The sequence below is a fragment of the Manduca sexta genome, chromosome 7 (assembly GCF_014839805.1).
Source record: "Manduca sexta isolate Smith_Timp_Sample1 chromosome 7, JHU_Msex_v1.0, whole genome shotgun sequence".
NCBI lineage: Eukaryota > Metazoa > Arthropoda > Insecta > Lepidoptera > Sphingidae > Manduca > Manduca sexta.
Genome location: NC_051121.1, coordinates 2,142,967 through 2,166,942, shown reverse-complemented (window position 1 = coordinate 2,166,942; position 23,976 = coordinate 2,142,967). Strand labels below are relative to the sequence as shown.

Below are 23,976 nucleotides of genomic sequence, written 5' to 3'. Positions count from 1 at the left end.
GCATATAGCAGCAGATTTGGGAACATTAGTATAATTATTGTTAATTAGTATTTGCAATCAATACTTTCGGTCAAAGCAAAACTGAAAAGTTTACGTCAAAATGTGGACTAAACATATTTTTCAAAGCTATCTTTCAAATTTATAGTAAGTATAATATAGGTTTTTACACACATTTCTATAATAGTAGTTTCACTTTATTTTGCTTGTTTAAATTTTATATGATGTAGATATTATTTCATTAATTTTATACAATAAAAGCAACAACAAAAAAATATCTTGTGAATCTCTAATACACATAAATTTGCAATCAACACTATTAGATGGACAATATAAGAAACATTTTGGTAGACTACCTATCCCACTCAAACCCACCCCTGCAACTCCTGGTAGCTATGATCAACAGTGGCACGCATTTTAACATCGAGAGGTACAGCTCGGCGAGTCTCAGGGAAAACTAATTTGTCTCAAATTAATCAAATGGACAGATAGAGGAGTGTTAGAAATATTATTTGTCCACTTCCCTCCATAGCAAACGGGAGACAAAATAATTATGAGAAGAGGCATTTTAACCTTAAGTATAGGGACTTTTACAACTAGAACAGCCAGTTATAAACCATCACGGAGAAAAAATGTATGAAAGGTTTCTATCACATGAGCTCTTAGATTTGATTCCAATAAAAGACATGGCATAAACACCGGAAATCACGAAAGTTCGGTCTAGTCTCTACAAGGTCTATGTAGCATACAACCGCGGATGTAACTTGCATACTATTTAACATGATGTTGCGCTGCTCATGCCAATACCACTCCCAAAGTATACAATGAGTACCTACACTGTTCATATTCATAAAATCAGATGTGGAGCATGGGCACGCAGGAGAATCGACCAGCCTAAATGAGAACAGTTTAATCCTAAAACTACCATAGCTCATAAAGAATTGCGATGTACAATGATCTTCTAACAAAGTTTTAGTTAGGCGTTCGCGAAGACACAAAAAGTAATAAATGCCTCTCTTTCGAAGATACGTCCCACCTATATTGACATTCATTAAACAACACATTGTGTACATCAGTGTGCGGTTTATAATCTATTGATTCTTAATCATTTTATTGAACTTTATTTTCAACGTACGTTTAGTTTAGCAGTAAAGATCTAACAATGTTATTAAATTCATCAGATGTTGCAAGTTTTTAGTGGAGTTTAGCAGTTCCACGGCGCACATTCTAACTTGATTGTGATATTCTTTGTCGTTAATAGTGTACAGTGCTTCCATAATCTTAACACCAGTTGTAATTGGTACCCGGTAATGGAAGAGTGTGTTAATGAAATAATTAAAGAAATATACATACGGTATAGCTATTATTAATTGATTCTGTCGATTTTTGTACTGCGGCACTACCCATAATGCGACCTAGCAATTCTACGTGCATTAAAAGATGTAAATCACTATGACAATACTTTTTAATTCAACCTGGAGGTTAAATAAACTTAAAGCCCGTCCTACAAAAAGTTCCTCGTTGGTGACCTAGATAATCGTTCCACTGATCAGTGTTAGTAATAGACCTGCTCATTATGTGAACGTGGTCGACGTAAGTTCAGTATACGTTTCTGGTGAGAGATCATTGAGAGTAAAAAAGTTCCAGTTTACACTTTTAGTTTTACATGAGATATCAAAGTTATTACTCGGGTCAATCTAGGCAAGAAGTCGTACACAATCAGGCGAAGATTTTATTTTGGTATTTTTAAAATACAACAGTAAACCTATTATCGATAATGCCAGACCATACCTTGATTAGTCAACTTCATTTCTTTTTCATATAGTACTTTTAGATTACTCTGGAAATGCATGGGATGTAACAAATAAATACAACATTATTTACCAACATTTTATTCAAAAACCTGACTACATTCACCCCAAACCAAGTGCATTAATATTACAGTAAAAACGAAATCTTACAGAGAAACGATTTACAATAAAATAAAACAGAATTTAACGAATACTCTTGCTGCATTAGAACATAAATTATCGAGTGCTTAAGCTATTAATTGCATGTACTTTCCTTTCCTCGATCACCTTACCATATAAATAAAAGGAATGCTATCGTAGTTATTTTGAGTGTCGTATTGTGACTGGATCGCTGTACAAAACGCACACGAGTTAATCGATGGCGCCTAAGTAAACTATCGTATCTAAAAAAAATAGTGAGTTTAACTGTTTAGCGTTTCGTTATCTAAGTACTACCAAACCTATTAAAAAAATCTTCTATTATTTACTTTTTTTAATAGGTTTGGGAGTAAACTGTAAAAAAAAACATTAGTTAATTTTTTTTAATGGGTTTGGAACTGAACTGTACCATAGTTAACGAAACGCAAAAAAATTGTGAATCTATATTTTTTCAGATACGACAGTTTACTTAGTCGCCATCGGTTTGTCGATAAAGCGCTAATATCTGATAGTGGACACAACATTCGTAAATTAAACTAACAACATTACTATCTATTTGCAACACCGTCTGAACAATACTCGCTTACCAGTCTAACTTAAAAATATTTATACTTAATCGTTTTAAATATAAATTGGACCAAAATTGCCAGCCGTGTCCCTTTGATCACACATCGACAAAAATACAACAAAAATACTTATCGTTGAACATTTTGTATTTTGAGTTCACATATTCAGTTACAGAAATAAAGCGTTTTTATAGATATTACATTATATACGACTGATGTAATTTAATAAGGAGATGAATACTAATAACGTCAACACAATATCCCTTAGATCTCAAATTATTATGCGTAGATGTGAAGCCGCAGTGCTCTTTAAGACTTGTACATCTTACTTATAGTGAATAATACGAAACAATATAGCATTTATACAAAATAGTTAAAACCAATCGATCTCACGGCGATTTATACAAAGTTCGCGAAGTAGAGGTATATTGAATACTCTTTCAAAAAACCTTTTGCGGTTATTTTGCTTAGATTAAAAGTAAGTCAAATTGATTCCACACTGATCAAAATACGTCATGATTGTTGTCAATCTAACATCATTTTGTCAAAAAAATAACTATCCGTGTGACACAGTTCGTCGAAGCAATTAATATAACATTAAATGGTAATCTTGTGATTAACAAATCTTGTGACTTTAGAAAACACATAAAATCTGAAATCATTCGAAAGTATAACATTTTTTTCATTCATAGTATCATCACCAATGGGACGGTGAGTGACGCATGCACTTGGCACATAATTTTAAGTGGTATTTTTCAGTTGGAGTCAAAAGTGTTATTTCTTATTTGTTATCAGACAGGCTCGATTTCACTTACCAACAAAATATTTGTCAAGTTTGTTCTTAAACCTGGTCAAATTTCTGCTGCAACCTTCCAAATGTGGTTTGGATGTGGAAAATTGCATCAATAATATTAATCGACGTGAGAACGTTGGAATATTCAGTGTAAAGTAGGACGGAGGGCGAATGTTTGACGATATGCGGATTGCTCGGTCAGTGCGAGTGACGCGGGCCGGACACGCTGCAACACACGCGACCACAATGCAATTGCGACTTTATTTTATTGAAAGGTGGATATCGGACATTTTTACTTAACTACTTTATTTTTTTTTAAAAAGGTATATTTTTTTCTTTATTGAGAAATTTCGATAAAATATTTTCACGCAAATGGAACCGCGAGCAAAAGCCACAGTTCAAGTATACTTCAATTTGTCATTGATTAAGGGCGGGTAATTGCATCGGGTAAAACACTCTCCGCCATTGTGATGCGCGTTTAATAACAATGATCTTGATCTCAAGGCTCGTTTACGATCAATCCACAATCGTTATTGTATAAAAGTCCGTGAGAGTGTTGCAACGTGTACGATCCCTTTATATTGTATACGTCGGAGTCGGTCGAGAGTCGAGGCCGCGACCGCGGCACACAAATGTTGTTCGTAAACATCCACAACTCTTGTTACTCGCTCGCATGTTATCTGGAAATCAAAATAGAGTATTTTAACATCGGGATTTTCATAAAAAAAATAATATTTAAAACGCAATTATTTTTTATTGTGTAATTATATTAAAATTTATTAAAATTGTGATAATAAATGTACAAATTGGATAAATGCTAAAACAATGCAATTAGCAAGCGATATAAAATATTGTTTATAAGGTCTATGTGTGGTTAGGTTTCATGGGAAACTTTCCAGCCCCTCGCATTAATGGTGTCAGACCTTTAGGCGGGACCACACAGGGAAGGCTGCAGATGATCACCATGTGCCATAGGAACATAAAGTTGTCCGCAATGCGCCCTAATTGGCTAAACGATGGGTTGTTGCTAATGACCCATGTTAAGGAGTGGTTGGAGATTCGGTCCAGCAGTCTAATCGCCTGATGCCCACCATCTCTCAAGGCGGTTCAACAATGGATCGAAGACCGAGGACGCCGTTATACCCGTCCGCAGACTGGGCGACAGCGCTAATAGCACTTGGCCCATAAATAAATGAAATATAAGGTGTATACTGACTGCTGCACGTGTTCGCCGGGCGGCGCCATGCGGCACACGAGCGCGACGGCGGCGAGGAGCGCGCGCGCGAGCGGCGCGGGCAGGCGCGGCGCGGCCGCCTCCGCCGCCACGCGCAGCTCGCGGAACGTGTTGCGCGTGTAGGGGTTGCGCCGCGACGTGTAGCGCCACGTCACGAAGTAGTAGTACACGAACGGCGTCATCAGCCCGCAGTACCCGCTGCCGACACACACACACATATTATACTACAGTAGAAACCGGTTACAACGACGCCGGTTATAACGACGCATCGGTAATAACGAATAAATTGTAAGGACTCTTTAAAGAAATGCATACAAAAAGGGTATCGTTTATAACGACTATCGGATATAGCGTCCAGATTCGTTGATCCCTACGATGTCGCTATAACCGGTTTTCACTGTACTCGTGTACAGGGTGGAATTTAATAAAACTGTTTTCTCGAAACGTGTCAATAACATACGATAAATTTATCATGCAAAACGCGAAACAAAATCACGTATGAAGTAAATTTCAAACGTCCGACTTTCCTCATTATTTTATTCATTTTGCTTTCTATTTGCTACAAATTTTTTCTATGTCATTTACAGCAATAAAGTTATCAAACTTAAATATGTTTCAGGAAAACAATTAATTAAATTCCACTGAGTATATTGTTAATTGTAACGGATATTAACAAAAAGCTTGCCAATGTAGTTGGTCATTGAACAAAAAAAAATGGTTTTACATTGCAATGAATAATACCTACTATCAATCAACGTTGACAACATTCGTCTTATGAGTAACGACGCTACAATCAGTCAACGACCCGACAACACTTCAATGTAACGCATTTACTTTTGTTCAAGTGTTATCATCGTTAAATACAAAAACATTAATCTCAGTTTTAACCAACTTTAAAAGAAGTAGGAGGTTCTCAATTTGACTGTATTTTTTTTTAATTACATGCAACGTTTTCGAAGAAATCAAATCGTCCTCCTTTATATATATATTTTACATTATATTTTCAAAGCACTCTGTATACCCTATAAACAACATTAACTAAAAACGATTTTCTACAACATCCTGTATCACTAAGCCTGAATAAAAATCTATATAATTTAGTTGTATTAAAAAAAATGTAGTACATGTTATATAGATAATTTTACCCACGAAGATGCGCCTTACTACTTTCACTAATCGCTTACAGTGCGCGTGAGCAGCACGCGTGCACGCACACTACGATAGATAGCGTCGAAGCCAACATGCGTGCACACGCACACTACAATGGATAGCGTCGACGCTAAAGCTTGGACCAGACCCCTACCCCACATCACCCTGCTCAAAAAGGGGTGTGGCGTGTCTTCGTGGATGTAATTACCTATAAATTATAATATTTTTTCTATAGTTAACATTAGACTTACGTGAGCGCCAACAGCGCTACGAGCGGGAAGATGAGTATCTCAGCGAGCGCGGCCACGCGCAGGATGTTGCGCGACTGGAACTCCACCAGCGAGATCAGCAGCCGCGCCACCCACATCGAGTTCTGGCCCAGGGTCTGCAGAACACGGATTTTATATATAGTTCATGGGATAGCGTGCGTAAACCTAAATAAATGTAGTCATTTGAGTATTACTACAGGACAGCGAATAGGCCAGCTGAGAAACGAAATATTACAGTTTAATTTATCGAAGTGTTTGAGACCAAATTTTTTTACGTAATAATCTAGTGGACGTTCAATTCCGCATCATATATCTAACATTGAAAATTAAGGTTTCACGAAATTTATTTGCTGATCCTTTACATCAAACATTTCAAGATTTCATCTCAATCACACTAACATCCGATGCAAAATTTTACGTCTAGATACTCGATCAAAAGTAATCCACAATAATGTAGAAAAAATATCCGTTATTTTTACACTAAACTTCTAGTACATAAAACTGTATACTATTATAGTTATTCTCGTAATAATTTCTAAGACTTCATTTAACGCGAAGTAATATAAATGTAACTTTAATTGTCCATCGCTCATACCTACGTGTTATAATTTTAATAGAACATCAAGTTTAATTACTTAACTACGCGCCTAACTTTTATGGTGCCAAAGTTCATGCAATAATCAGTGTTGATTTTGCAAGCTATGAATAGTGCAAACAGAAAATTTATTTCCAATGACTAATCTATAAAGCCTTGTATAAGTATATACTAATATTTTATAATGGAAAAGTTTGTGAATTAGTAAGATTGTGAGTATAGGTTTGTATAGGCTAATGTCTGGAACTGGTGAAACGATTTTGAAAATTCTTTCACTAATAGAAACCTACTTCTGAGTTCTATAGGCTACTTTTTACTGTGGGAAAATATCCCGGAGTTTTTTTTACACTTGGAGCCGCGGGCACAGCTGAATGTTATAAATAGAATACGCTACGCTAACGAGTAAAATGTTTAAACCATCTTAACTGATATTGGCAAATCTATCTCAAATATATAATATAACTAATAGTCAACGTAACCATAGTTTAATCTGATTAGTCGATTTCTCTGATAGTTGGAGATATGGATTAAGATAATTCATTAATCTGGCCATTAAGGTAAGGTAACATAAATCGCTGAGTATACAAATATTTGACAAAACGTATTTAGTTTTGAATAAACAACTAGTTTTGATGTGTTGTTTCTCTTTAGAATATAGTTATCACAAACTTTCCCGAATTATAGCCAAAATTATTACAAAATGCAGCTGGTCTTCTCGACTAGCATGAAATAACTTTCCACACAATAATAATGTAATACATTAAATAGGACATCGTTCATTCGTATAAATAACTGCATTAAACGATTTCGTAACAAATGTTCTATCATTCATCATTTTATTGCATGTTTTTATTCAAAGCAAAGCTATTCTCGTTTCACCAACTACGATAAATCAAGAATTATTTAATTATATATGCAAGTTCTATTAGAAACACACAACAGAAGCAATCATTTTAACTGTATGTCGAGACGAGCTAGTCGCTGGAATGATATTGATCAACACGACTCTCCAAGAACAGAAATACCAACATGATGAAGCAGTTCATAATATTACACCACCACTGTCGAATTTTAGAAACATATATAATCTTATAGTTCTAATAAAATGTTTACAGTTCTTCAAACGAAACACTGCAATGCTTGCACACAGTAGACAATATGAATCTTCAATCCAATCCCGAGAATAGACCAATCAAAATTAATCATTAGTAAGTGAAATAATAACTTTGTTCTGATTGGTCCATTTTCGCTAAGTGTTGACTAAAGCTAGGGGGGGCTACGTATCAAACAGCGGATCTCGCTCCCCTCCAACACTATTCTTGTGAAGTATAAGTAAAAATTACCACTGTAATTTAGCTAAAATATTGTATACATTTACAACAGCAAACTTACAAACAGGCGTTGGAAACATCCAAGTCTTCCCGTCATCGGCTTTCATCAGAGCAGTGGTAATAGGAAGGAAGTGGAAACAGCTCGTCATCGACTCTGTTAAGACGTTTTAAGACGAACACGGACAGTGATGTAGAATACGATCAAGAAGTATAAATTTGGAAAAAACGGCTATTGCCATAGTTTATTGACAACGACAGATAATACAGCGGTGTTACCTATCCAGATTCCAGACACGTATAATTATAAGGGAAAAACATATGCCCTTAAAGCAAAGATTTTTTTTTTATTACTTTTAATGACAAGGCGAGCTTGCTCTTCGCCTGATGGTAAGCAATACGACCCTTCATAAACAGTAGAAACACCATCCAACACCTTGAATTACAAAGTACTGTTTGGTATTCCACTGCGCCCGCCATCATGAGACATGAGATGTTAAGTCTTATTATGTCCAGTATGAGAAATCAAGAGCATTACAAAGGGTTAATTGCTTCATTGCTTCGCTACACAAACGTCATTCGCGTGCCACGTGACTGCCGACGTCAAGGCTTTACACAATATATTATACTAATAACTAAATAATAGTATATATAGTACATATTTATATTGCAATATAAACCAGTGTAAACCTGTTATAATATTATAATCTTTTTACGTGATTACAAGCCAAAAGGTTTGGGCAGTTTTTTAAGGAATGTTTGCGTACCCTTATATTCCCAAAATAAGACATATTTTTGCTAAAGATGTACATAGATTTGCACCGTGATGCCTAATGGCAGAAATCGACGGACTACCAGAGCGTGCTCTTGCGAACTAACACAATACTTAGAAGCATAATCTCATGAAATAATGCCTATAGAATTCCCCTTTACTTATCTAGTACCCCTTTACCTACCTAGCTTAGAATGTTGCGTATCGCTGGCTTACTGTTACAAGATTTTATATTTATTTATTTAGATTGAAAAAATAATGATATTTTTTTTTAAATTAAAAATGACAATTAATAGCTCATGATTCTCCCTTTACTTATCTTACGCGATATATGGATTTTTTTCTTAAAAGGACATAGAATCATGTGTTATGTATACCTCAATTTGTGCAAAAAAAATTATCATAGAACCTTGTCATAGTAAGCCGGCATATTGGAAAACAGACGTGTACCCAGTTGCACGCGATATTCACATATCCCATTCAGATTATTCGAAATACAGTAGAAACCGGTTATAGCGACGCATCGGTTATAACGAATAAATTGTAAGGACTCTTAAAATAAATGCATACAAAAAGGGTATCGTTTATAACGACTATCGGATATAGCGTCCAAATTCGGTGATCTCTTCGATGTCGCTGTAACCGGTTTTCACTGTATGTCTATATGTGCCTATATTTTCGACAAACTATATCTGTCAACATGTTTACTTTTGTGGAAATACGATCACTGGTCAATGACCTATACTGTATACCGTAAATGACAATAAATTACAGATGCTATGTGCATTATTGTGTGTCCAACTGTAACCTTTATAAATATTTATAATTGCAAATTGAAATGCAAGAATTTACGCAATGACCTTGCATCGAAAATACTGCATCGACATTTTTATTACTAAAAATTAATATATTTTTTTAAAAATACAATTATCCTAGGTGCAAGCTTCCAATACTTCTCTTTTTTGTTTTCGTAGGTGCTCTATAATCATATATCGTCTCGTTTAGCAGTCAACCAGTTATCCAAGACGTTATAATACATACGACCGTCAAAGCCCAAAGGACCCGTCGCTCCTTAGTAACCCGATAATTACATGGTTGCGAGCGATCAAAGAGCTCACCCAAAAGCCCGGTATGTTTGTATATACCGGCTCTCGCCAGGTTAAAAAAACATAGTCATATTAAAATAAACAAATAAAAAAGAATTACTTAATACTTACCATCGGCATTTAATTTACCGTCCAGAATAAAAAATTGTTTGTCTAAATTGTGACATGTTACAAAATATGAATAGTACTTACATCAAGTATGGTGAGGGAGTACGAGGCTGCGTGGAGCAGAGCGAACAGGAAGATAGGCACCAGTATTACTGTTCATATGATTTAAGGATAACTATGTAAAACAACAGATACATTTATTAATATAAAACTTGATAAAACGACCACGTCACAGTGTTGATAATATGTGTCATTTGACCATTGAGAACAAGATTACCTACAATTTTGTGTTACAAATTCATTCTTGCTCTTTTATCTCCGAAGGGGTAGGCAGAGGCGCGACTGGTGCACTCAGTGCATGGACACACACTTGTACAGCTATGTAAGTGTTATGTAGAGTTTGTGTTGTTAAATTAATCTAACAACACAAACTCTACACCCAGTATGCGCCGTGTGTATTCCGCCCCATAATGTGATAGGGGACGAGTCTATCGCCGCATCGAGTACCAAACTACAATCTGATACTGATAAAAAAAGCCAATATCACTATGTCCGAACCGGGGATTGAACCTGAGACCTCAGCAAATACAATTACGAAGTAATTTTTATCGTCTTGTCTGAGGCATGAGAACGTCTTGACACTTCCAGTGAACGTCGTATCGTATTGAACTCTAAAAGCTGCAGGAGGTAGTCTATGGAGATACTACCCAGAGACTTTTGTCTCAAAGGCATCTACGAACGTGTTTCAGTGCTATATACATTTTTCATAACCTCCGGAGTTAGACGTGCTAACAGCCCATCTGATGATTAGATTACCATCGCCTAAGGACGTTGACAATGCCAGGGCAAGACCTGACCACTGCCTACCTAAAAATCTTAGTGGCAATTCCGTACAATTAAATTAAACCATTATTCCTAGACTTTAACATCTAGGTTTTTGTAATAAGCTAATAGTGTTTACTAGCGTGATATCATGGGACGAATATACCGTTAGCAAATGTGTGCAAATAAATCATCATCATCATCTCAGCCACAGGAAGTCCACTGCTGAACATAGGCCTCCCCCAAGGATCTCCACGTCGACCTGTTGGAAGCGGCCTGCATCCAGCGACTTCCTGCGACCCTAGCCAGGTCGTCCGTCCACAAATAAATCCTAGATTTAAATTAATTATTACTTTTTTAACCGTATGTAGGTACATTTTATTTTGTGTTAAGGTTTCGTATGACTATTAAACCGGATGAATGCATTGAATAGACCGTAGAGGGTTAGCAATTTCTTGACCACGAAGCCGCAAATACCACAATACGTAGGGGCGTATCGATATCTATACATGTACACAACCACACGGCACACGCTTTTATCTGTCATTTTTCTGATCAGAAATCGATGAAGATTTTTTTTTTTTTTGGAATTCTGGCGCGTTTACCACTGGGGGTACCCTGCTAAAACGGTGTACAAGCGATCCCCCGGCTTAGCAACCACGGCAGTCCCAATGCACCAAGAGGTATACACATTACACTATGTGCCTAGAGTCGGCATAATATTCCTCCGAGCATGCATTCGGTGTGAAGACCGAGCGCACAAAAATTGCCTCGGGGGGATCGATGAGGATTCGACACTCATTTTTTTTACGAGCACGGTAAACACCCCCTGCACCTGATGGTAAGTGGAGTGGGGTTCAATAGAATTACGTTTGACGAGAGATGATTACCCCTCGGCTGCACACAATTATGCCGGACTGTTGGAACTAAACAGATATAATTAAAATTAATGTTAATTTTTAATCGAAACGTACTTGAGTTTGGTGATTGAAATTTATGCCCGATGTTGTAATAGTCTTCCCTTTCCGATGTCTCCATCATTGCCTTTCTCAAACTTTGAATACCACTGGACCCTTTTCGAAAATTAAATACTTGACTGAACCGTAAATCAAGAAGTTTCTCTATGTTTTTATGTGTATTCTTTATAAATAAACCTATTACTTTAATATTCATATCTAATGTGAGGAATTAAATTACTTTTTATCTGATTATTACTCGTCTTGATAGAAAGTTGAAGTCGCAAATCAATTATCAAATGTTCCATTATGGGGAATACTTTTGCGGGGCCCTCACAGAGGCTTTGTGGAGCCCTAGGGTTCAAAGGAACACATGAATATATCTGCTCTATCATAACATGGAACTAAAATAATTTAGACAAGTGAGTGTTTAACGACAAGAATATATATCTAAGAATTATAATAATAAGTTAACAGAAAGAAGTCGATACAAACTGACAAGATATAAGTCACTTCTTCTCCTTGGCCTATCAATTTATTAAAAATAAAATCCCTATTCGGCGGCATTTTTGAACGAAATGTTAACATCATTACTGTATTTTTTTTAGGTAAATAAAATAAAATATGCTAAAAATGCTTGGTAATATTTAAAAAACAAATGTTTCCAACACACATATTTAAAGGCCCTTCGTTCAACATTCGCTCAAATTCCCAAAATAACTTCAATGTCAAATGAAACAAGTAACCATTTTTTTAATTACCTTCAGTGGGAAATATAAGTGCCCATGCTACATTATCTAGCCTCATTATAATTTTTAATTATATCGTTTGCATCCCACTTTTTTATAATACTTATAATTAACATATCGAACATGTTGCTCGACTGATGATGAGGGACACGTTTCCCCATAATAGTAAGTTTGAGTACTTTACACAGCATTCAGTCCCAAAATCACTGGCTCACTGTGACAAGGTTCTATTATATTTTTTTTGCATAAACTTATTATATTACATGATTCTGTCTTTTACACTAAAAAAAATTGTATAATCCGGACAGATAAAGGGTAAACCTTGAATTATGGTCTTTTCTTATTTTTAATAATAATAATAATAATATCAGCCCTGTATTAAATACTTGCCCACTGCTGAGCACGGGCCTCCTCTACTACTGAGAGGGATTAGGCCTTAGTCCACCACGCTGGCCTGGTGCGGATTGGTAGACTTCACACACCTTCGAAATTCCTATAGAGAACTTCTCAGATGTGCAGGTTTCTTCACGATGTTTTTCCTTCACCGTTAAAGCGGACGATAAATTCACAAAGAATACACACATGATTTTATAGAAAAGTCAGAGGTGTGTGCCCTTGGGATTTGAACCTGCGGACATTCGTCTTGGCAGACCGTTCCACACCCAACTAGGCTATCGCCGCTTTTTATATTTTTACCAACATTATTTTAATATGAGCATGGCAATGTAATCCCACTGAACCTGATGGTAAGTAGAGTGGGTTCCAATAGAATGTCGACTGACGGGAGATCATTACCTCTCGGCAGTCGACACAATTATGCCGGCTTGTTAGAACCGGATATACACAGGCTAATCCCAGAACGCGACACACTTACATGGGCCACTACGGCGAGTTTTGACACCTTTTGTATGATGGTCGCTACCCAGGCGGATTTAAAATATATCCTACCACCAATATGCAAATTATAAATATCATTTTTCCAAAATAAATAAAAATTAACATTGGACCTAGTAATAATGAGAAAAAGACATGCTAAACCTCCTAATACTTAAATTATTACGTTCTTCAAAAAAGAATACAACATTGGTTGCACTGCTGTTTTAGAAAAAATTAAACAAACCTACTAGAGATAGCCTCTGCCATACAAAAGCAAATAAATAACCAGATTTTTCTACATACAATTTATTAATCTCACGTACGTAAGACTGTTGTATGAACAGTTTTAAGTGTGTAATCACCTTGAGCAATGACTTGATGAGGTCGCGCACACTTTGTATACTTAATCGTTACTTAATTACGGATTGACCGTGGCGTTGCAAGTAGACATACGGTTTTTGAACGAAAGGACTCATGTTGGAATATATTCAATTTATTAATGCATATCTTTCCAAAGTGGGGGAAGCGTCCCCCTAGGTAGATGTGACAACGCATAAGAGAGGGAGAATATATTTTGTCAAATTTTTTTTGTCAGTATTTTTTTTTTTGGTTGAAGAGTACCATAATATATCCCTCTGTACCTCTGACAACATATATGCAAAGTTTCATGATAATAGCTTTGATAGAAAAGGCGTGAAGGGGTAACAAGTAAACAAACTCACTTTCATAGTAATAAGGATACTCTGTGAGCACCAGGCTTTCTTTTCCTTACATTTAAGAGAAGGGAGGGCATGGACATTAATATTTTAGATAGCACGGTGGCAAAAATGGTTTGAGAATCTCTGGCTTTATGTCTTAGTACTACGATTGAGAAACGGTGTCCCATGCATCAATCATACGTGTACAATATCTAGATGACTATATCGTCATTACAAATGCCACAACTCCAGTAAACCTGAATAGACAGGCACATATTCTCATAAGAGTACGGGCTCTCGGCGAATGTGGATATGTACCCCCTTATTTATAGACATTATTTATCTAAGCTCTATCTTTGCTGTGATAACAAGTCTGTTTCTCAGTGTTGGCAGCATGGCAGCCTTTGCAGTGTGTAGACATAGGGCCGTTGTGATTGGCTAATATTGAGATACAACTTGAATCTAGTTGGCTGTCAGATAAACAAAACTGAACACACAGCAAGCTGTCAGATAAACAAAGCTGAGAAACAGACTTGTTAATACAGCAATGCTCCGTCCTTAGATAAATAACGTCTGTGAATAAGGAGGGTAGTTTATAACTCGTAATTTTCCACATGCACAATATATCAACTTGAATTAACGTACTTTACCCTCCATTCAGTAACAATAACATTCATCAATCCGGTATTTTTTTAGAGAATCTACGAAAATGGATCTTAATATTTCAATACACAACATAGTATGTTTGTTTATATGTTAAAATTACGTGCCCATAGCATGATCTCTCGACCATAGTTCAAGGAGTTAAAATTATCCGCTCGAAAACCGACATCAAGTCTGCGAGACAAGTCTCTGTTGCCACAATATTGTCACAGAAATTAAAGCGCCATTCTAGTTTTTTAGTAAAAGTAACGGCGTCCCACTGCACTTGTTACCTCGAAAATTAATTGCCACATAAGGCTAACAAGTTGTACTGATATTCATTAAGCGTAGAATTAGTCCCAATACCTGTTCTTTTTTATGCATTTTTTAGTTGCCAATAAGGGTGGCATAATCTGTTAACACTTAACTGACTATAAAAAGCGACGATAGCCTAGTTGGTTGTGGAACGGACTGCCGAGACGAATGTCCGCAGGTTCAAAACACAAGGGCTCGCACCTCTGACTTTTGCTGACTTAAAAAAAAATGTATATATTCTCTGTGAATTATCGCTTGCTTTAACGGTCGAGGAAAACATCGTGAGGAAACCTGCATACCTGAGAAATTGTCTATAAGAATTTTCGAGGGTGTGTGAAGTCTACCAACCCGCACTGGGCCAGCGTGGTGGACTAAGGCCAAATCCCACTCAGTAGTAAAGGAGGCTTATGCCCAGCAGTGGGACAGTATATAATACAAGGCTGATATTATTATACTTAAATAAATAATGAAAAAAGAAACTACTCGCAAGTTGGATAATCAAACCTAAAATCTAACAGTATAGACTTCATAAATAATAATATCGATTACCTTAACTATGTCCGGGAAATATATTACACACATCACATTGTGACGTGATATTTTGATAATTAAACTAGTAAGAAAGATGTCCGACTCAAAGTAACCGATATTAAAATTTTCTCACGACTCACGTCTATTGTATTATTTTTGTTGTATTACTAATTTGTTTTTTTGAAATACGGAAACTTATGTACTTATGAAGAATTGAAGAATCATGGTTTTGGTTAATTCACATCACGCTTGCATCCTCAAATGGATAGGCAGTCTCGTGACCACCCACACCTTGCTAACGGTATGTCCGTCCCAAATGACATCATGAACAAAAACTATCACCGTAGAAGACACAAATCCATTATCCAATCAATCATAAAACCTAATAGTGGCGTCCTCGCGTTAGCAGCTTTGGGTCATGCATTTTCAATTCTAGACTAACCGTAACACCCGTATCAAAAAGCATAAGGGTTTTTAGTATCTATTTTAAATTTATATACTCAGACAAACACACTTACACTTGTATCTGGCCCTCAGTTAACAGCAAAAAGCAATAAACGATCTCATCTCTCTCATATCTCCAGATCGATCGTAAAATTGTACCAATCAGAATGACATGCTTCCACATAAACCGAATTGTTTATTATAGGGATCGATCCAAAGATAACAATTGAGATCGTTCATTCACTTAGCTGTTATATTTGAAATATTAATTTGGAAAAGGATACACAAATTAGGCGCAACGTTCATGAATATGAGCGAATAGAAGAGGTAATGCGCGCTGTCCTCCAAGAAGAACCTGGCGAGAAACTCCCGCGAGAGCGAGATCTCGCTCGCCGGGATGCGCTGGTGAAGCCTCAGCGCCGAGGTCGCCGCGTTGGCGAGCAGCGCCTTGTGGAACGCTGATACTGGGCTGTGGACAAATGTTAGGTAAGATTGTGATTATGACCAATAGTTTGGTCGTCAAGCTATGGTGATGCAACTGTTTTTATTTGTTTTTATATTGCATTGAATGCCGAGACGAGCTTGCTGTTTGACTGATGAAAAGCGATACGACCGCCCATAAACAAAGAAGCACCATCCAGCAACTTGAATCACAAAGTATTGTTTGGTATTCCACTGCGCTCGCCATCCTGAGATAGGTCTTAATATATCCAGCAGTTACACTGTTTACAATGTTGTTTAAACTGGAATACAATAGTGACTACACATTGCTGCTTGGCGGCAGAAATAGACATTGCGGTGGTCTACCCAGGCGAACCCTCACATATGAGAAACCTACCATAGGCACTTGTCCCACCGCCTACGATGAACGATCAGCGAGTAGAACTAGAAACGAGTTAGCGAGCTTCGAGAAGCATAAAGTTCTAATAGTTTTGTCGCTAGGCTATAGCGAATGTACGAGTGCGAGATGACATTACTCGCACTGGTGGAGACAGGGCGCCGAGTGTTCTAACCGCCAAGCAAGCATCTGTCTGCGAGTAAGTATTATCATTTATGAGGCGTGTCGCTGCGACAAATTAGCGGGGGGTATACTCGCTATATGGCGTACTTAAGGCGGTCCCACGGGTAAACGGCCTTGAACATTTGTTTCACACATTTTCGGGCGCACGAGTTACTACAAGAATATGCAAAGATTTACAAAAAAATTATATTAAAAAAGATTTTTGGTCTTTTTGAAAATTTTACAAAACATTCCTTTTTAATAGTCTAATAATGTTGGTTGATTATGAAAATGTGTAATTTAGAATATCAACAATTTTAATGGCATGTTTATTGTTAAATTAATGATTGAATATCCACGTAATAAACATTTGAAACTTTAAATAAGTTAAGACAACATGTTATTGGAATATGATGGTTCTTTTTTTCTATGTTTTATAAATTTCGAGTAGATAGCTTCTGAAAATACGGTGTGCGCAGGTTCGCTGGGGGAGCACTTTAGATAAAAACTTCATAAAGGTATATGGTACTTGAAAACACTGATATCTCTATACAGTAGCCGTTGTCGACGAGATTGACATTTAAAATGAATATAAAGATAGTTCTTAGTACCTCTTCATAGCGAGTAATTAATGTATTTATGAATATATTTATGTATCCCTCGTAAGAAGTTAACAATAACAGTACTTTTTTTTTCATAGAAGGAAAGGAAACAACATTCTCATGTCACCCACAATCCTAAAAAACACAGATTAATCGCCCTGCAAGGTAAATGATTTTCGCAGAATAATATGCTAAATACCTCCTCAAACATTCTTAACACATTGATTTACAATACAACCAAAAACGAGACATAAACCTGCTACTTATTAAGGTCAATTATTGAATGTCATATCAATATCTGACTATTGATATTAAATATCAGTGTATCTCAAAGCAGAGTATGCTAAAAAGGCAGATGAGGTGTTATTCCTTCCTCAGGGCTTTGCCCCAGTTAAAGATTTTGTGTAATAAAAGTAGCTAAAATAAAATACATATTGCCTAAGTTACCTATGGAGAGTATAGCTTTGTATTTGTGTAATAATTGTAAATTTGGTTCTGTATTTCAAAAGGAAGTCTAATAATATTACTTATTTAATTAATAAAATAGTGTAGATCTAAAAATGTTGACTTCACAGTTGACACAGATTTTTAAGGTCAAATAACACAAATCATTTCAACTTGCTGACAGTAGCTGAAATTTTTTCTAAAGTATGTATATTATTTATCTAGTCAGATATCTTACTCATTACAATTGAAAAAAATAATCACATTTAACCATCTTTATAAAGGAGTTCACTCAAATTAAATTTTTATTGCATACAAATCACAATATCATTGCACTTACTTATTGAATATGGGCAGGACATATCCAACGGTGAAGAGCACAGTGAGCACACGGATGGCCCAGAGAGCGACATCCACCTTGTTCGCCACCACGTGCGCCTTCAACGCCGGGATGCCTTTTGGGGGGCCTGTATCTCCAGCTTGTGGGTTTTGGTCTGCCATTGTTCTGTAAATAAATTATAGATACAGGCTAAAGGTAAAGAATGAGTTTTAGTTTATGAATAGGGTTGATGAGACGTTCAGAACAGATACAAATTGTAGTCACATAATTTATATTTCTTACATGGAAATTACAAGGGGGACATAATAAGACAAAAAAAAATATCATTCATAAAAAACAAAAATACAGTAAAAACCGGATATAACGACTCCGGTTATAGCGACGCATCGGTTATAACGACTAAATAGTAAAGTCCCTTTAAATAAGTGCATATAAAAATAGTATCGTTTATAATGACTATCAGATATAGCGTCCTGATTCGATGTCGCTATAACCGGTTTTCACTGTAATTGAATTACAACTTTCCTAATTTCTGTATAATCAATATGATAAATTTGTGTCCTATTATTATTACTGTATGAATGATTGCATTATCTAATTAAGTGTGGAATTCTTGACACTTATTTAAAAATAACGACTGATCTACACTAGTTACCTTCACATTTTAATAGTGATAGAATAGTAAGAGATCCCAAACATTGTGATATACACAACCAATATCATTTATTAGTGCAACATGTCTGTTAGCAACACAATCATTGGATGAGTGACCAAAAAACTAACTTAATAAAACATTTAAAAGACATCAAAAGATAAAAAAATGCATTCAGACAGCAGGTATTTATAATACATTTGTCCATTTAATATGCTTTGTAACAACTGACTCATATATGTGACTATATTTCGATGCAATAAATGACAAAGGTCAACATTGTTACATTAATATACCAAGATTCATTTTTAACAAAGATATATCAAACATGTGTGACACATAACAATTGATCACCCATAATACCAGCAATCCTAATATTATGTTCACCTTCATAAGATCACTATAAAACAAAAAATAGGCACATAAATCTTAAGTCTTAAAAATAGAGATGTTGCACATTTATAAACATATTTAAGATTTAAGTTTCCTTCTAAATTTAGTACACACACACTCTAGCCCTTTGTCCCCAAAGGGCTAGGCAGAAGCATAATTGATGCCTCCACCTTCCGCTGTGTATTTCTGTCTCATGATATGATAGGGGACGAGCTTGTTGTCATATTGGACAAAAATGCAAGACAATGTTCTAGTACTGAGTAGAAAATCCCAATATCACTTTGGGTTAAATAATGTCTCTAACTTTAGTATTTTTACAATAAAGTTGTGTTTCACACTTAACATTTTTCCTCATTCACTAACACAATTCATTCTATATATTCTGTACCTACAGTTTCCAACAAGGCCATGGATATGTATGTTAATTAACCATTAATTATAATTATGGGAGAGTATTATTATCAGATGCTTTTATATTATTATTATTACATTTTCTTTACGCTCTCAAAGTAAATGAAATTTGTTCTTCTTAGAGAGTGAAAGTGACAACTACTAATATGCTTTTGTATTGTAATGGATAGTGTAGAAATTTATTATTCATATTAAAAATAACAATAATAAATTTGATTGAACTACAATAGTTATTTTTGATCCAAAATTGGTTAGTTTTAATGAAATGAATGATTATATAGATGAGATGTAAAAGCAAGATATCAGCAGTTATAGCTTTGTTTCATTATCCTGTATATTTTTGGCTACAAAGATAAATTTTCTGTATGAAATCTTCAGAATACATACTAATTCATTATTTTATGTTAAACAAGGAAATGTAGGCTTAGAGCCCGCTAGACTGTATTCAACAAAAAAAATCCAATAAAGTTCTTATCAGATAACAAAATTGATAATTTTTTTGTGTTGTCAGTAATCCATCCATGGCATTTAGGTTAATTGTACTAAAATTTTAAGCAGTTACCGCCCATAGTTAAAACGCGGTAGAAAGTGCAATAAGTTCTCTCATAAAAACCTATGAAGTAGATCAGTAGGCCATGGAGATCATTTTGACAAAGATCATAAAAAGTTGCTTATACAGAAGTTATTATTCACGTCCAAATTATATAAAAATCCTATGTAAATACGAGTAAAGCGTACAAATCAAGGACATAGATACTTGTTAGACGAGTTTTGTCATCAATGATTGACGAAATTTAACATATCAACCAACTTTAATAGGATAATTTTTTTGTTCATATCATCTAGAGTTTATTTTTTTTTATGTTATAAAAGTACTTACTTTCGCAATTAATTGATTACAACACAATATTTAATTAAATAATAAATTAATTACACAAAATATATTCACAAATCACAACGCAGCGAATCGAACATGCATGATATGCCGATTGCCGAATGACATTTGACACATTTAAAAAACTTGCCAGCCATGCACACGTAATGTTGGGAAAACCGGTAAATTCACCGCACAAATAATTGCGTTCCATTCTTGTCATTTATAAATATATTTTTCAACCCACGGAAATTTTGAACGTATCTATTAGTACTTATGACATGGCAGCATGGTCTCTGACCTTAGCCGGTTCCCTGAGGAACGAAAGGAAAAAAAAAAAAAGTATCTATTAGTTTGACAATTCACAGCTGTTGATTTGTTGTTTAGAGAATAAAAATTAAGTTACTTAAATAAAGTTACTAAATAGGAAGGAAATATATTAAAAATCATGTTCAATAACATTGTGGCTAATAAATTGAAGTATTTCTTTAATTTCAAAGATGTTTATAGAAAGTACAGTCCAATTTCTGCAGTTTTTGAGAAGGTTAACGTTGGTGAAGTAGCCGAAGTGAAGGTATTAATTTTAATAAAATAAATACTTATTTTCTGTATAAAACACGTTAATATGTCTGTTATATGAAATTTACAGGGTTGGGTGAAGAATTTAAGAGTACAAAAAGAACTTGTATTTGCCGATGTAAGCGATGGTTCATGTGCAAAGAAGCTACAGATTGTGATACCGAAAAATTTGAAACCGGATTCTCTCACTTACGGTTCCTCCGTTCATATAACCGGGAAATTAACAAAAAGCCCGCGAGGACAGTTAGAACTAGTTGCAGACAATGTCAATGTCCTGGGAAGTTGTGTTGTACTGGACGGCTATCCCTTTAACCCTCGAACAACGCATCCACCCGACTACACTAGACAGTACCTGCACTTACGGTCACGCACTAACTACATATCGGCCATACTGAGAGTCCGCAGCTCACTCACAAAGCACATAAGTGATTATTTTGCTGCTAACAACTACTTAAACATACACACACCAATACTCACATCAAATGATTGTGAAGGGGCCGGTGAAGTGTTTAAAGTGCAGCCTGAAAACGAGGAGACAATAAAAGCCATGATGCAAGAGGGGCGAGACAAGGATACAGTATATTTTGGTACAAAAACATTTTTGACTGTCAGTGGTCAGTTACATCTGGAAGCAATTTGTAGAAGTATGGGTAATGTGTACACACTAGGGCCAACATTTCGAGCTGAGAATTCTAGATCTAGGCTACATTTGTCTGAGTTCTATATGTTGGAAGCTGAAGTAGCATTTTGCCACACTTTAGAACAGTTACAAGCAGTTATTGAGGGTTTATTACAATATGTTTTTATTCAAACATGGAATTCCAATGAAGCAGATTTGATTTTAATAGATAAAGGGAATAAACCTCCGTCTTGGTTGGAACAAAAATTTGTAACACTGACTTATGATGAAGCAAAAATTGTTTTACAAAAGAAAGGCATGACCGTCATTGATGATATAAATAAAGAACAGGAGTTGATGCTGGTTGAGTATTGTAAGGCTCCAGTATTTGTGACAAGATGGCCGAAAGACATGAAGTCATTTTATATGAAGGAATGTGTTGATGATAATACAAAGGTAAATGTTCTGACACAATTGAAAACATAGGGTCCAATTTAGGAACCACTGATGAGTGACAATTGTTGAATATGAATAAATGGTAATACTTCCATTAAAGAAAAAAAATTATATCTGTGTATATCAAAACACTCACTTAGATTACTTCTAAGCTCCCTAGAAAACTGCTTATCATGTATTTTTTACACAATTTGTTTTTCACCCAGTACTAGCCTTGTCATCTTCCTTCCCTATAAGTTATTAAATCAAATAATTAATTTCTAGGTGGATGCCCTGGACCTCCTCACGCCAATCACAGGTGAAGTAGTTGGAGGAAGTCTCCGTGAAGACAATTACGAGAGATTAAAATCAAAACTACCCTCAGAAAGGCTGAACTGGTATTTAGATTTACGGAAGTTCGGTAACATACCCACTGGAGGCTTTGGTTTAGGCCTTGAGAGGTTATTACAAGTGTTGTGTGGAGTTAGTAATATAAAAGATACCCTGCCTTTCCCACGATGGCCTCACAATTGTGATATGTGAAAAATGTTTTATTTAATCTGTAGTAGATATGGTATTACTTTTTCTATTGATTTGGAAAATTGGTGCGTTAACAGCGATTGTCTCTGGTAAAAATATTAATGCCACTCGTGAGTAAGTTTTGGCTGGTTATAAAGACTGGCGCTAATGTAAAATGATTGTATTGATCAGCACAAAGAAAATACACCAATGTTGTTTATGCACACTTATGTTTATTCTATTGTAAAAAAAATCCAAATTCCTACTAGTCAATTGACGAAAAACCATGATTGTATAACTTTGTGATCATATATTATGTGTAGTGATTTATGTATATTATTTATCATGTATAATAGTGTAGTGTAAAAGGAAATAAAAAAGTCTTTTATCATCATTGTAAACTTTTATTTACAATTATAAAAACTAAACAAACCATTGTGATTCTGGCACTTAACTAGAATGTGAAAGGAAATTATTGATTAAAAACAAAAAAACGAATATTTTTGTATTTTTTATACCACTATTTGCCAATATCACCAAACACAACCAATTAAATTATTACATTCTTCTAATGTATTTAGTCGAAAGCATTTGACGACAATATTGAAAAAGGACATTGGTAATACCAAACATAAAACTACTTATCGGAGCAATACATTTTATAACATTAACAAATTATACATAAAAACCTAACTTATACATCATCTTTAAAAAAGTAAATTCTCAATTATTATGTTATTTAAAACTACAGATACATCATTGCCTAATACCTGAGGACCGTTACGACGCCAAATCTGAAAATAGCACGATAATAATCATACTATTCGATTTTAATAGACAATGTACGCATTCCAGTGAGGTCCATAGACATTTTTACACATAATGCCTTAATAAATCACTAAACCGAAGTCCTTAGAGATTCTACACTAATCAGTGATGTGACAGCACTCGATGTCTCATACTATTATACATTATATACAATTAATTTACAACGCTAATATACAAAAAATACGCACAAAATAAACAAAACGCAAATTCGCTGTTAATTAAACTTAACTTTAATATCACATTTTGTTAAATATATTGTGGTGGAGAGCGATACATAGTAACTTTTTAGTTTCGTTTAGCACTATGTTCTACATAATTTTATAATCACTAACAATTTCATATGCAAGACACTTACAAATATTTATATTTTTTAAGTAGTAT

General features: G+C 35.2%; 2 protein-coding genes across 2 annotated transcripts; one reads left to right on the top strand and one right to left on the bottom strand.

Annotated features, from left to right (window-relative positions):
• Nucleotides 1–1,873: 1,873 nt before the first annotated feature.
• On the bottom strand, nucleotides 1,874–20,752 carry LOC115455549 (Krueppel homolog 2). The gene is made up of 7 exons (XM_030184173.2): nucleotides 20,622–20,752; nucleotides 18,286–18,450; nucleotides 16,184–16,368; nucleotides 9,951–10,018; nucleotides 5,940–6,073; nucleotides 4,522–4,737; nucleotides 1,874–3,985 (listed from the first exon to the last, which is right to left on the bottom strand). The coding sequence occupies exons 2-7, from the start codon at nucleotides 18,444–18,446 to the stop codon at nucleotides 3,982–3,984; spliced, it is 768 nt and encodes a 255-aa protein (XP_030040033.1). The 5' UTR covers nucleotides 18,447–18,450; nucleotides 20,622–20,752; the 3' UTR covers nucleotides 1,874–3,981.
• A 202-nt stretch (nucleotides 20,753–20,954) lies between these two features.
• LOC119193853 (probable asparagine--tRNA ligase, mitochondrial) lies at nucleotides 20,955–23,161 on the top strand. The gene is made up of 3 exons (XM_037447695.1): nucleotides 20,955–21,189; nucleotides 21,265–22,269; nucleotides 22,534–23,161. Exons 1-3 carry the CDS (start codon nucleotides 21,064–21,066, stop codon nucleotides 22,789–22,791), a joined length of 1,389 nt encoding a protein of 462 aa, XP_037303592.1. The 5' UTR covers nucleotides 20,955–21,063; the 3' UTR covers nucleotides 22,792–23,161.
• Nucleotides 23,162–23,976: the final 815 nt, after the last annotated feature.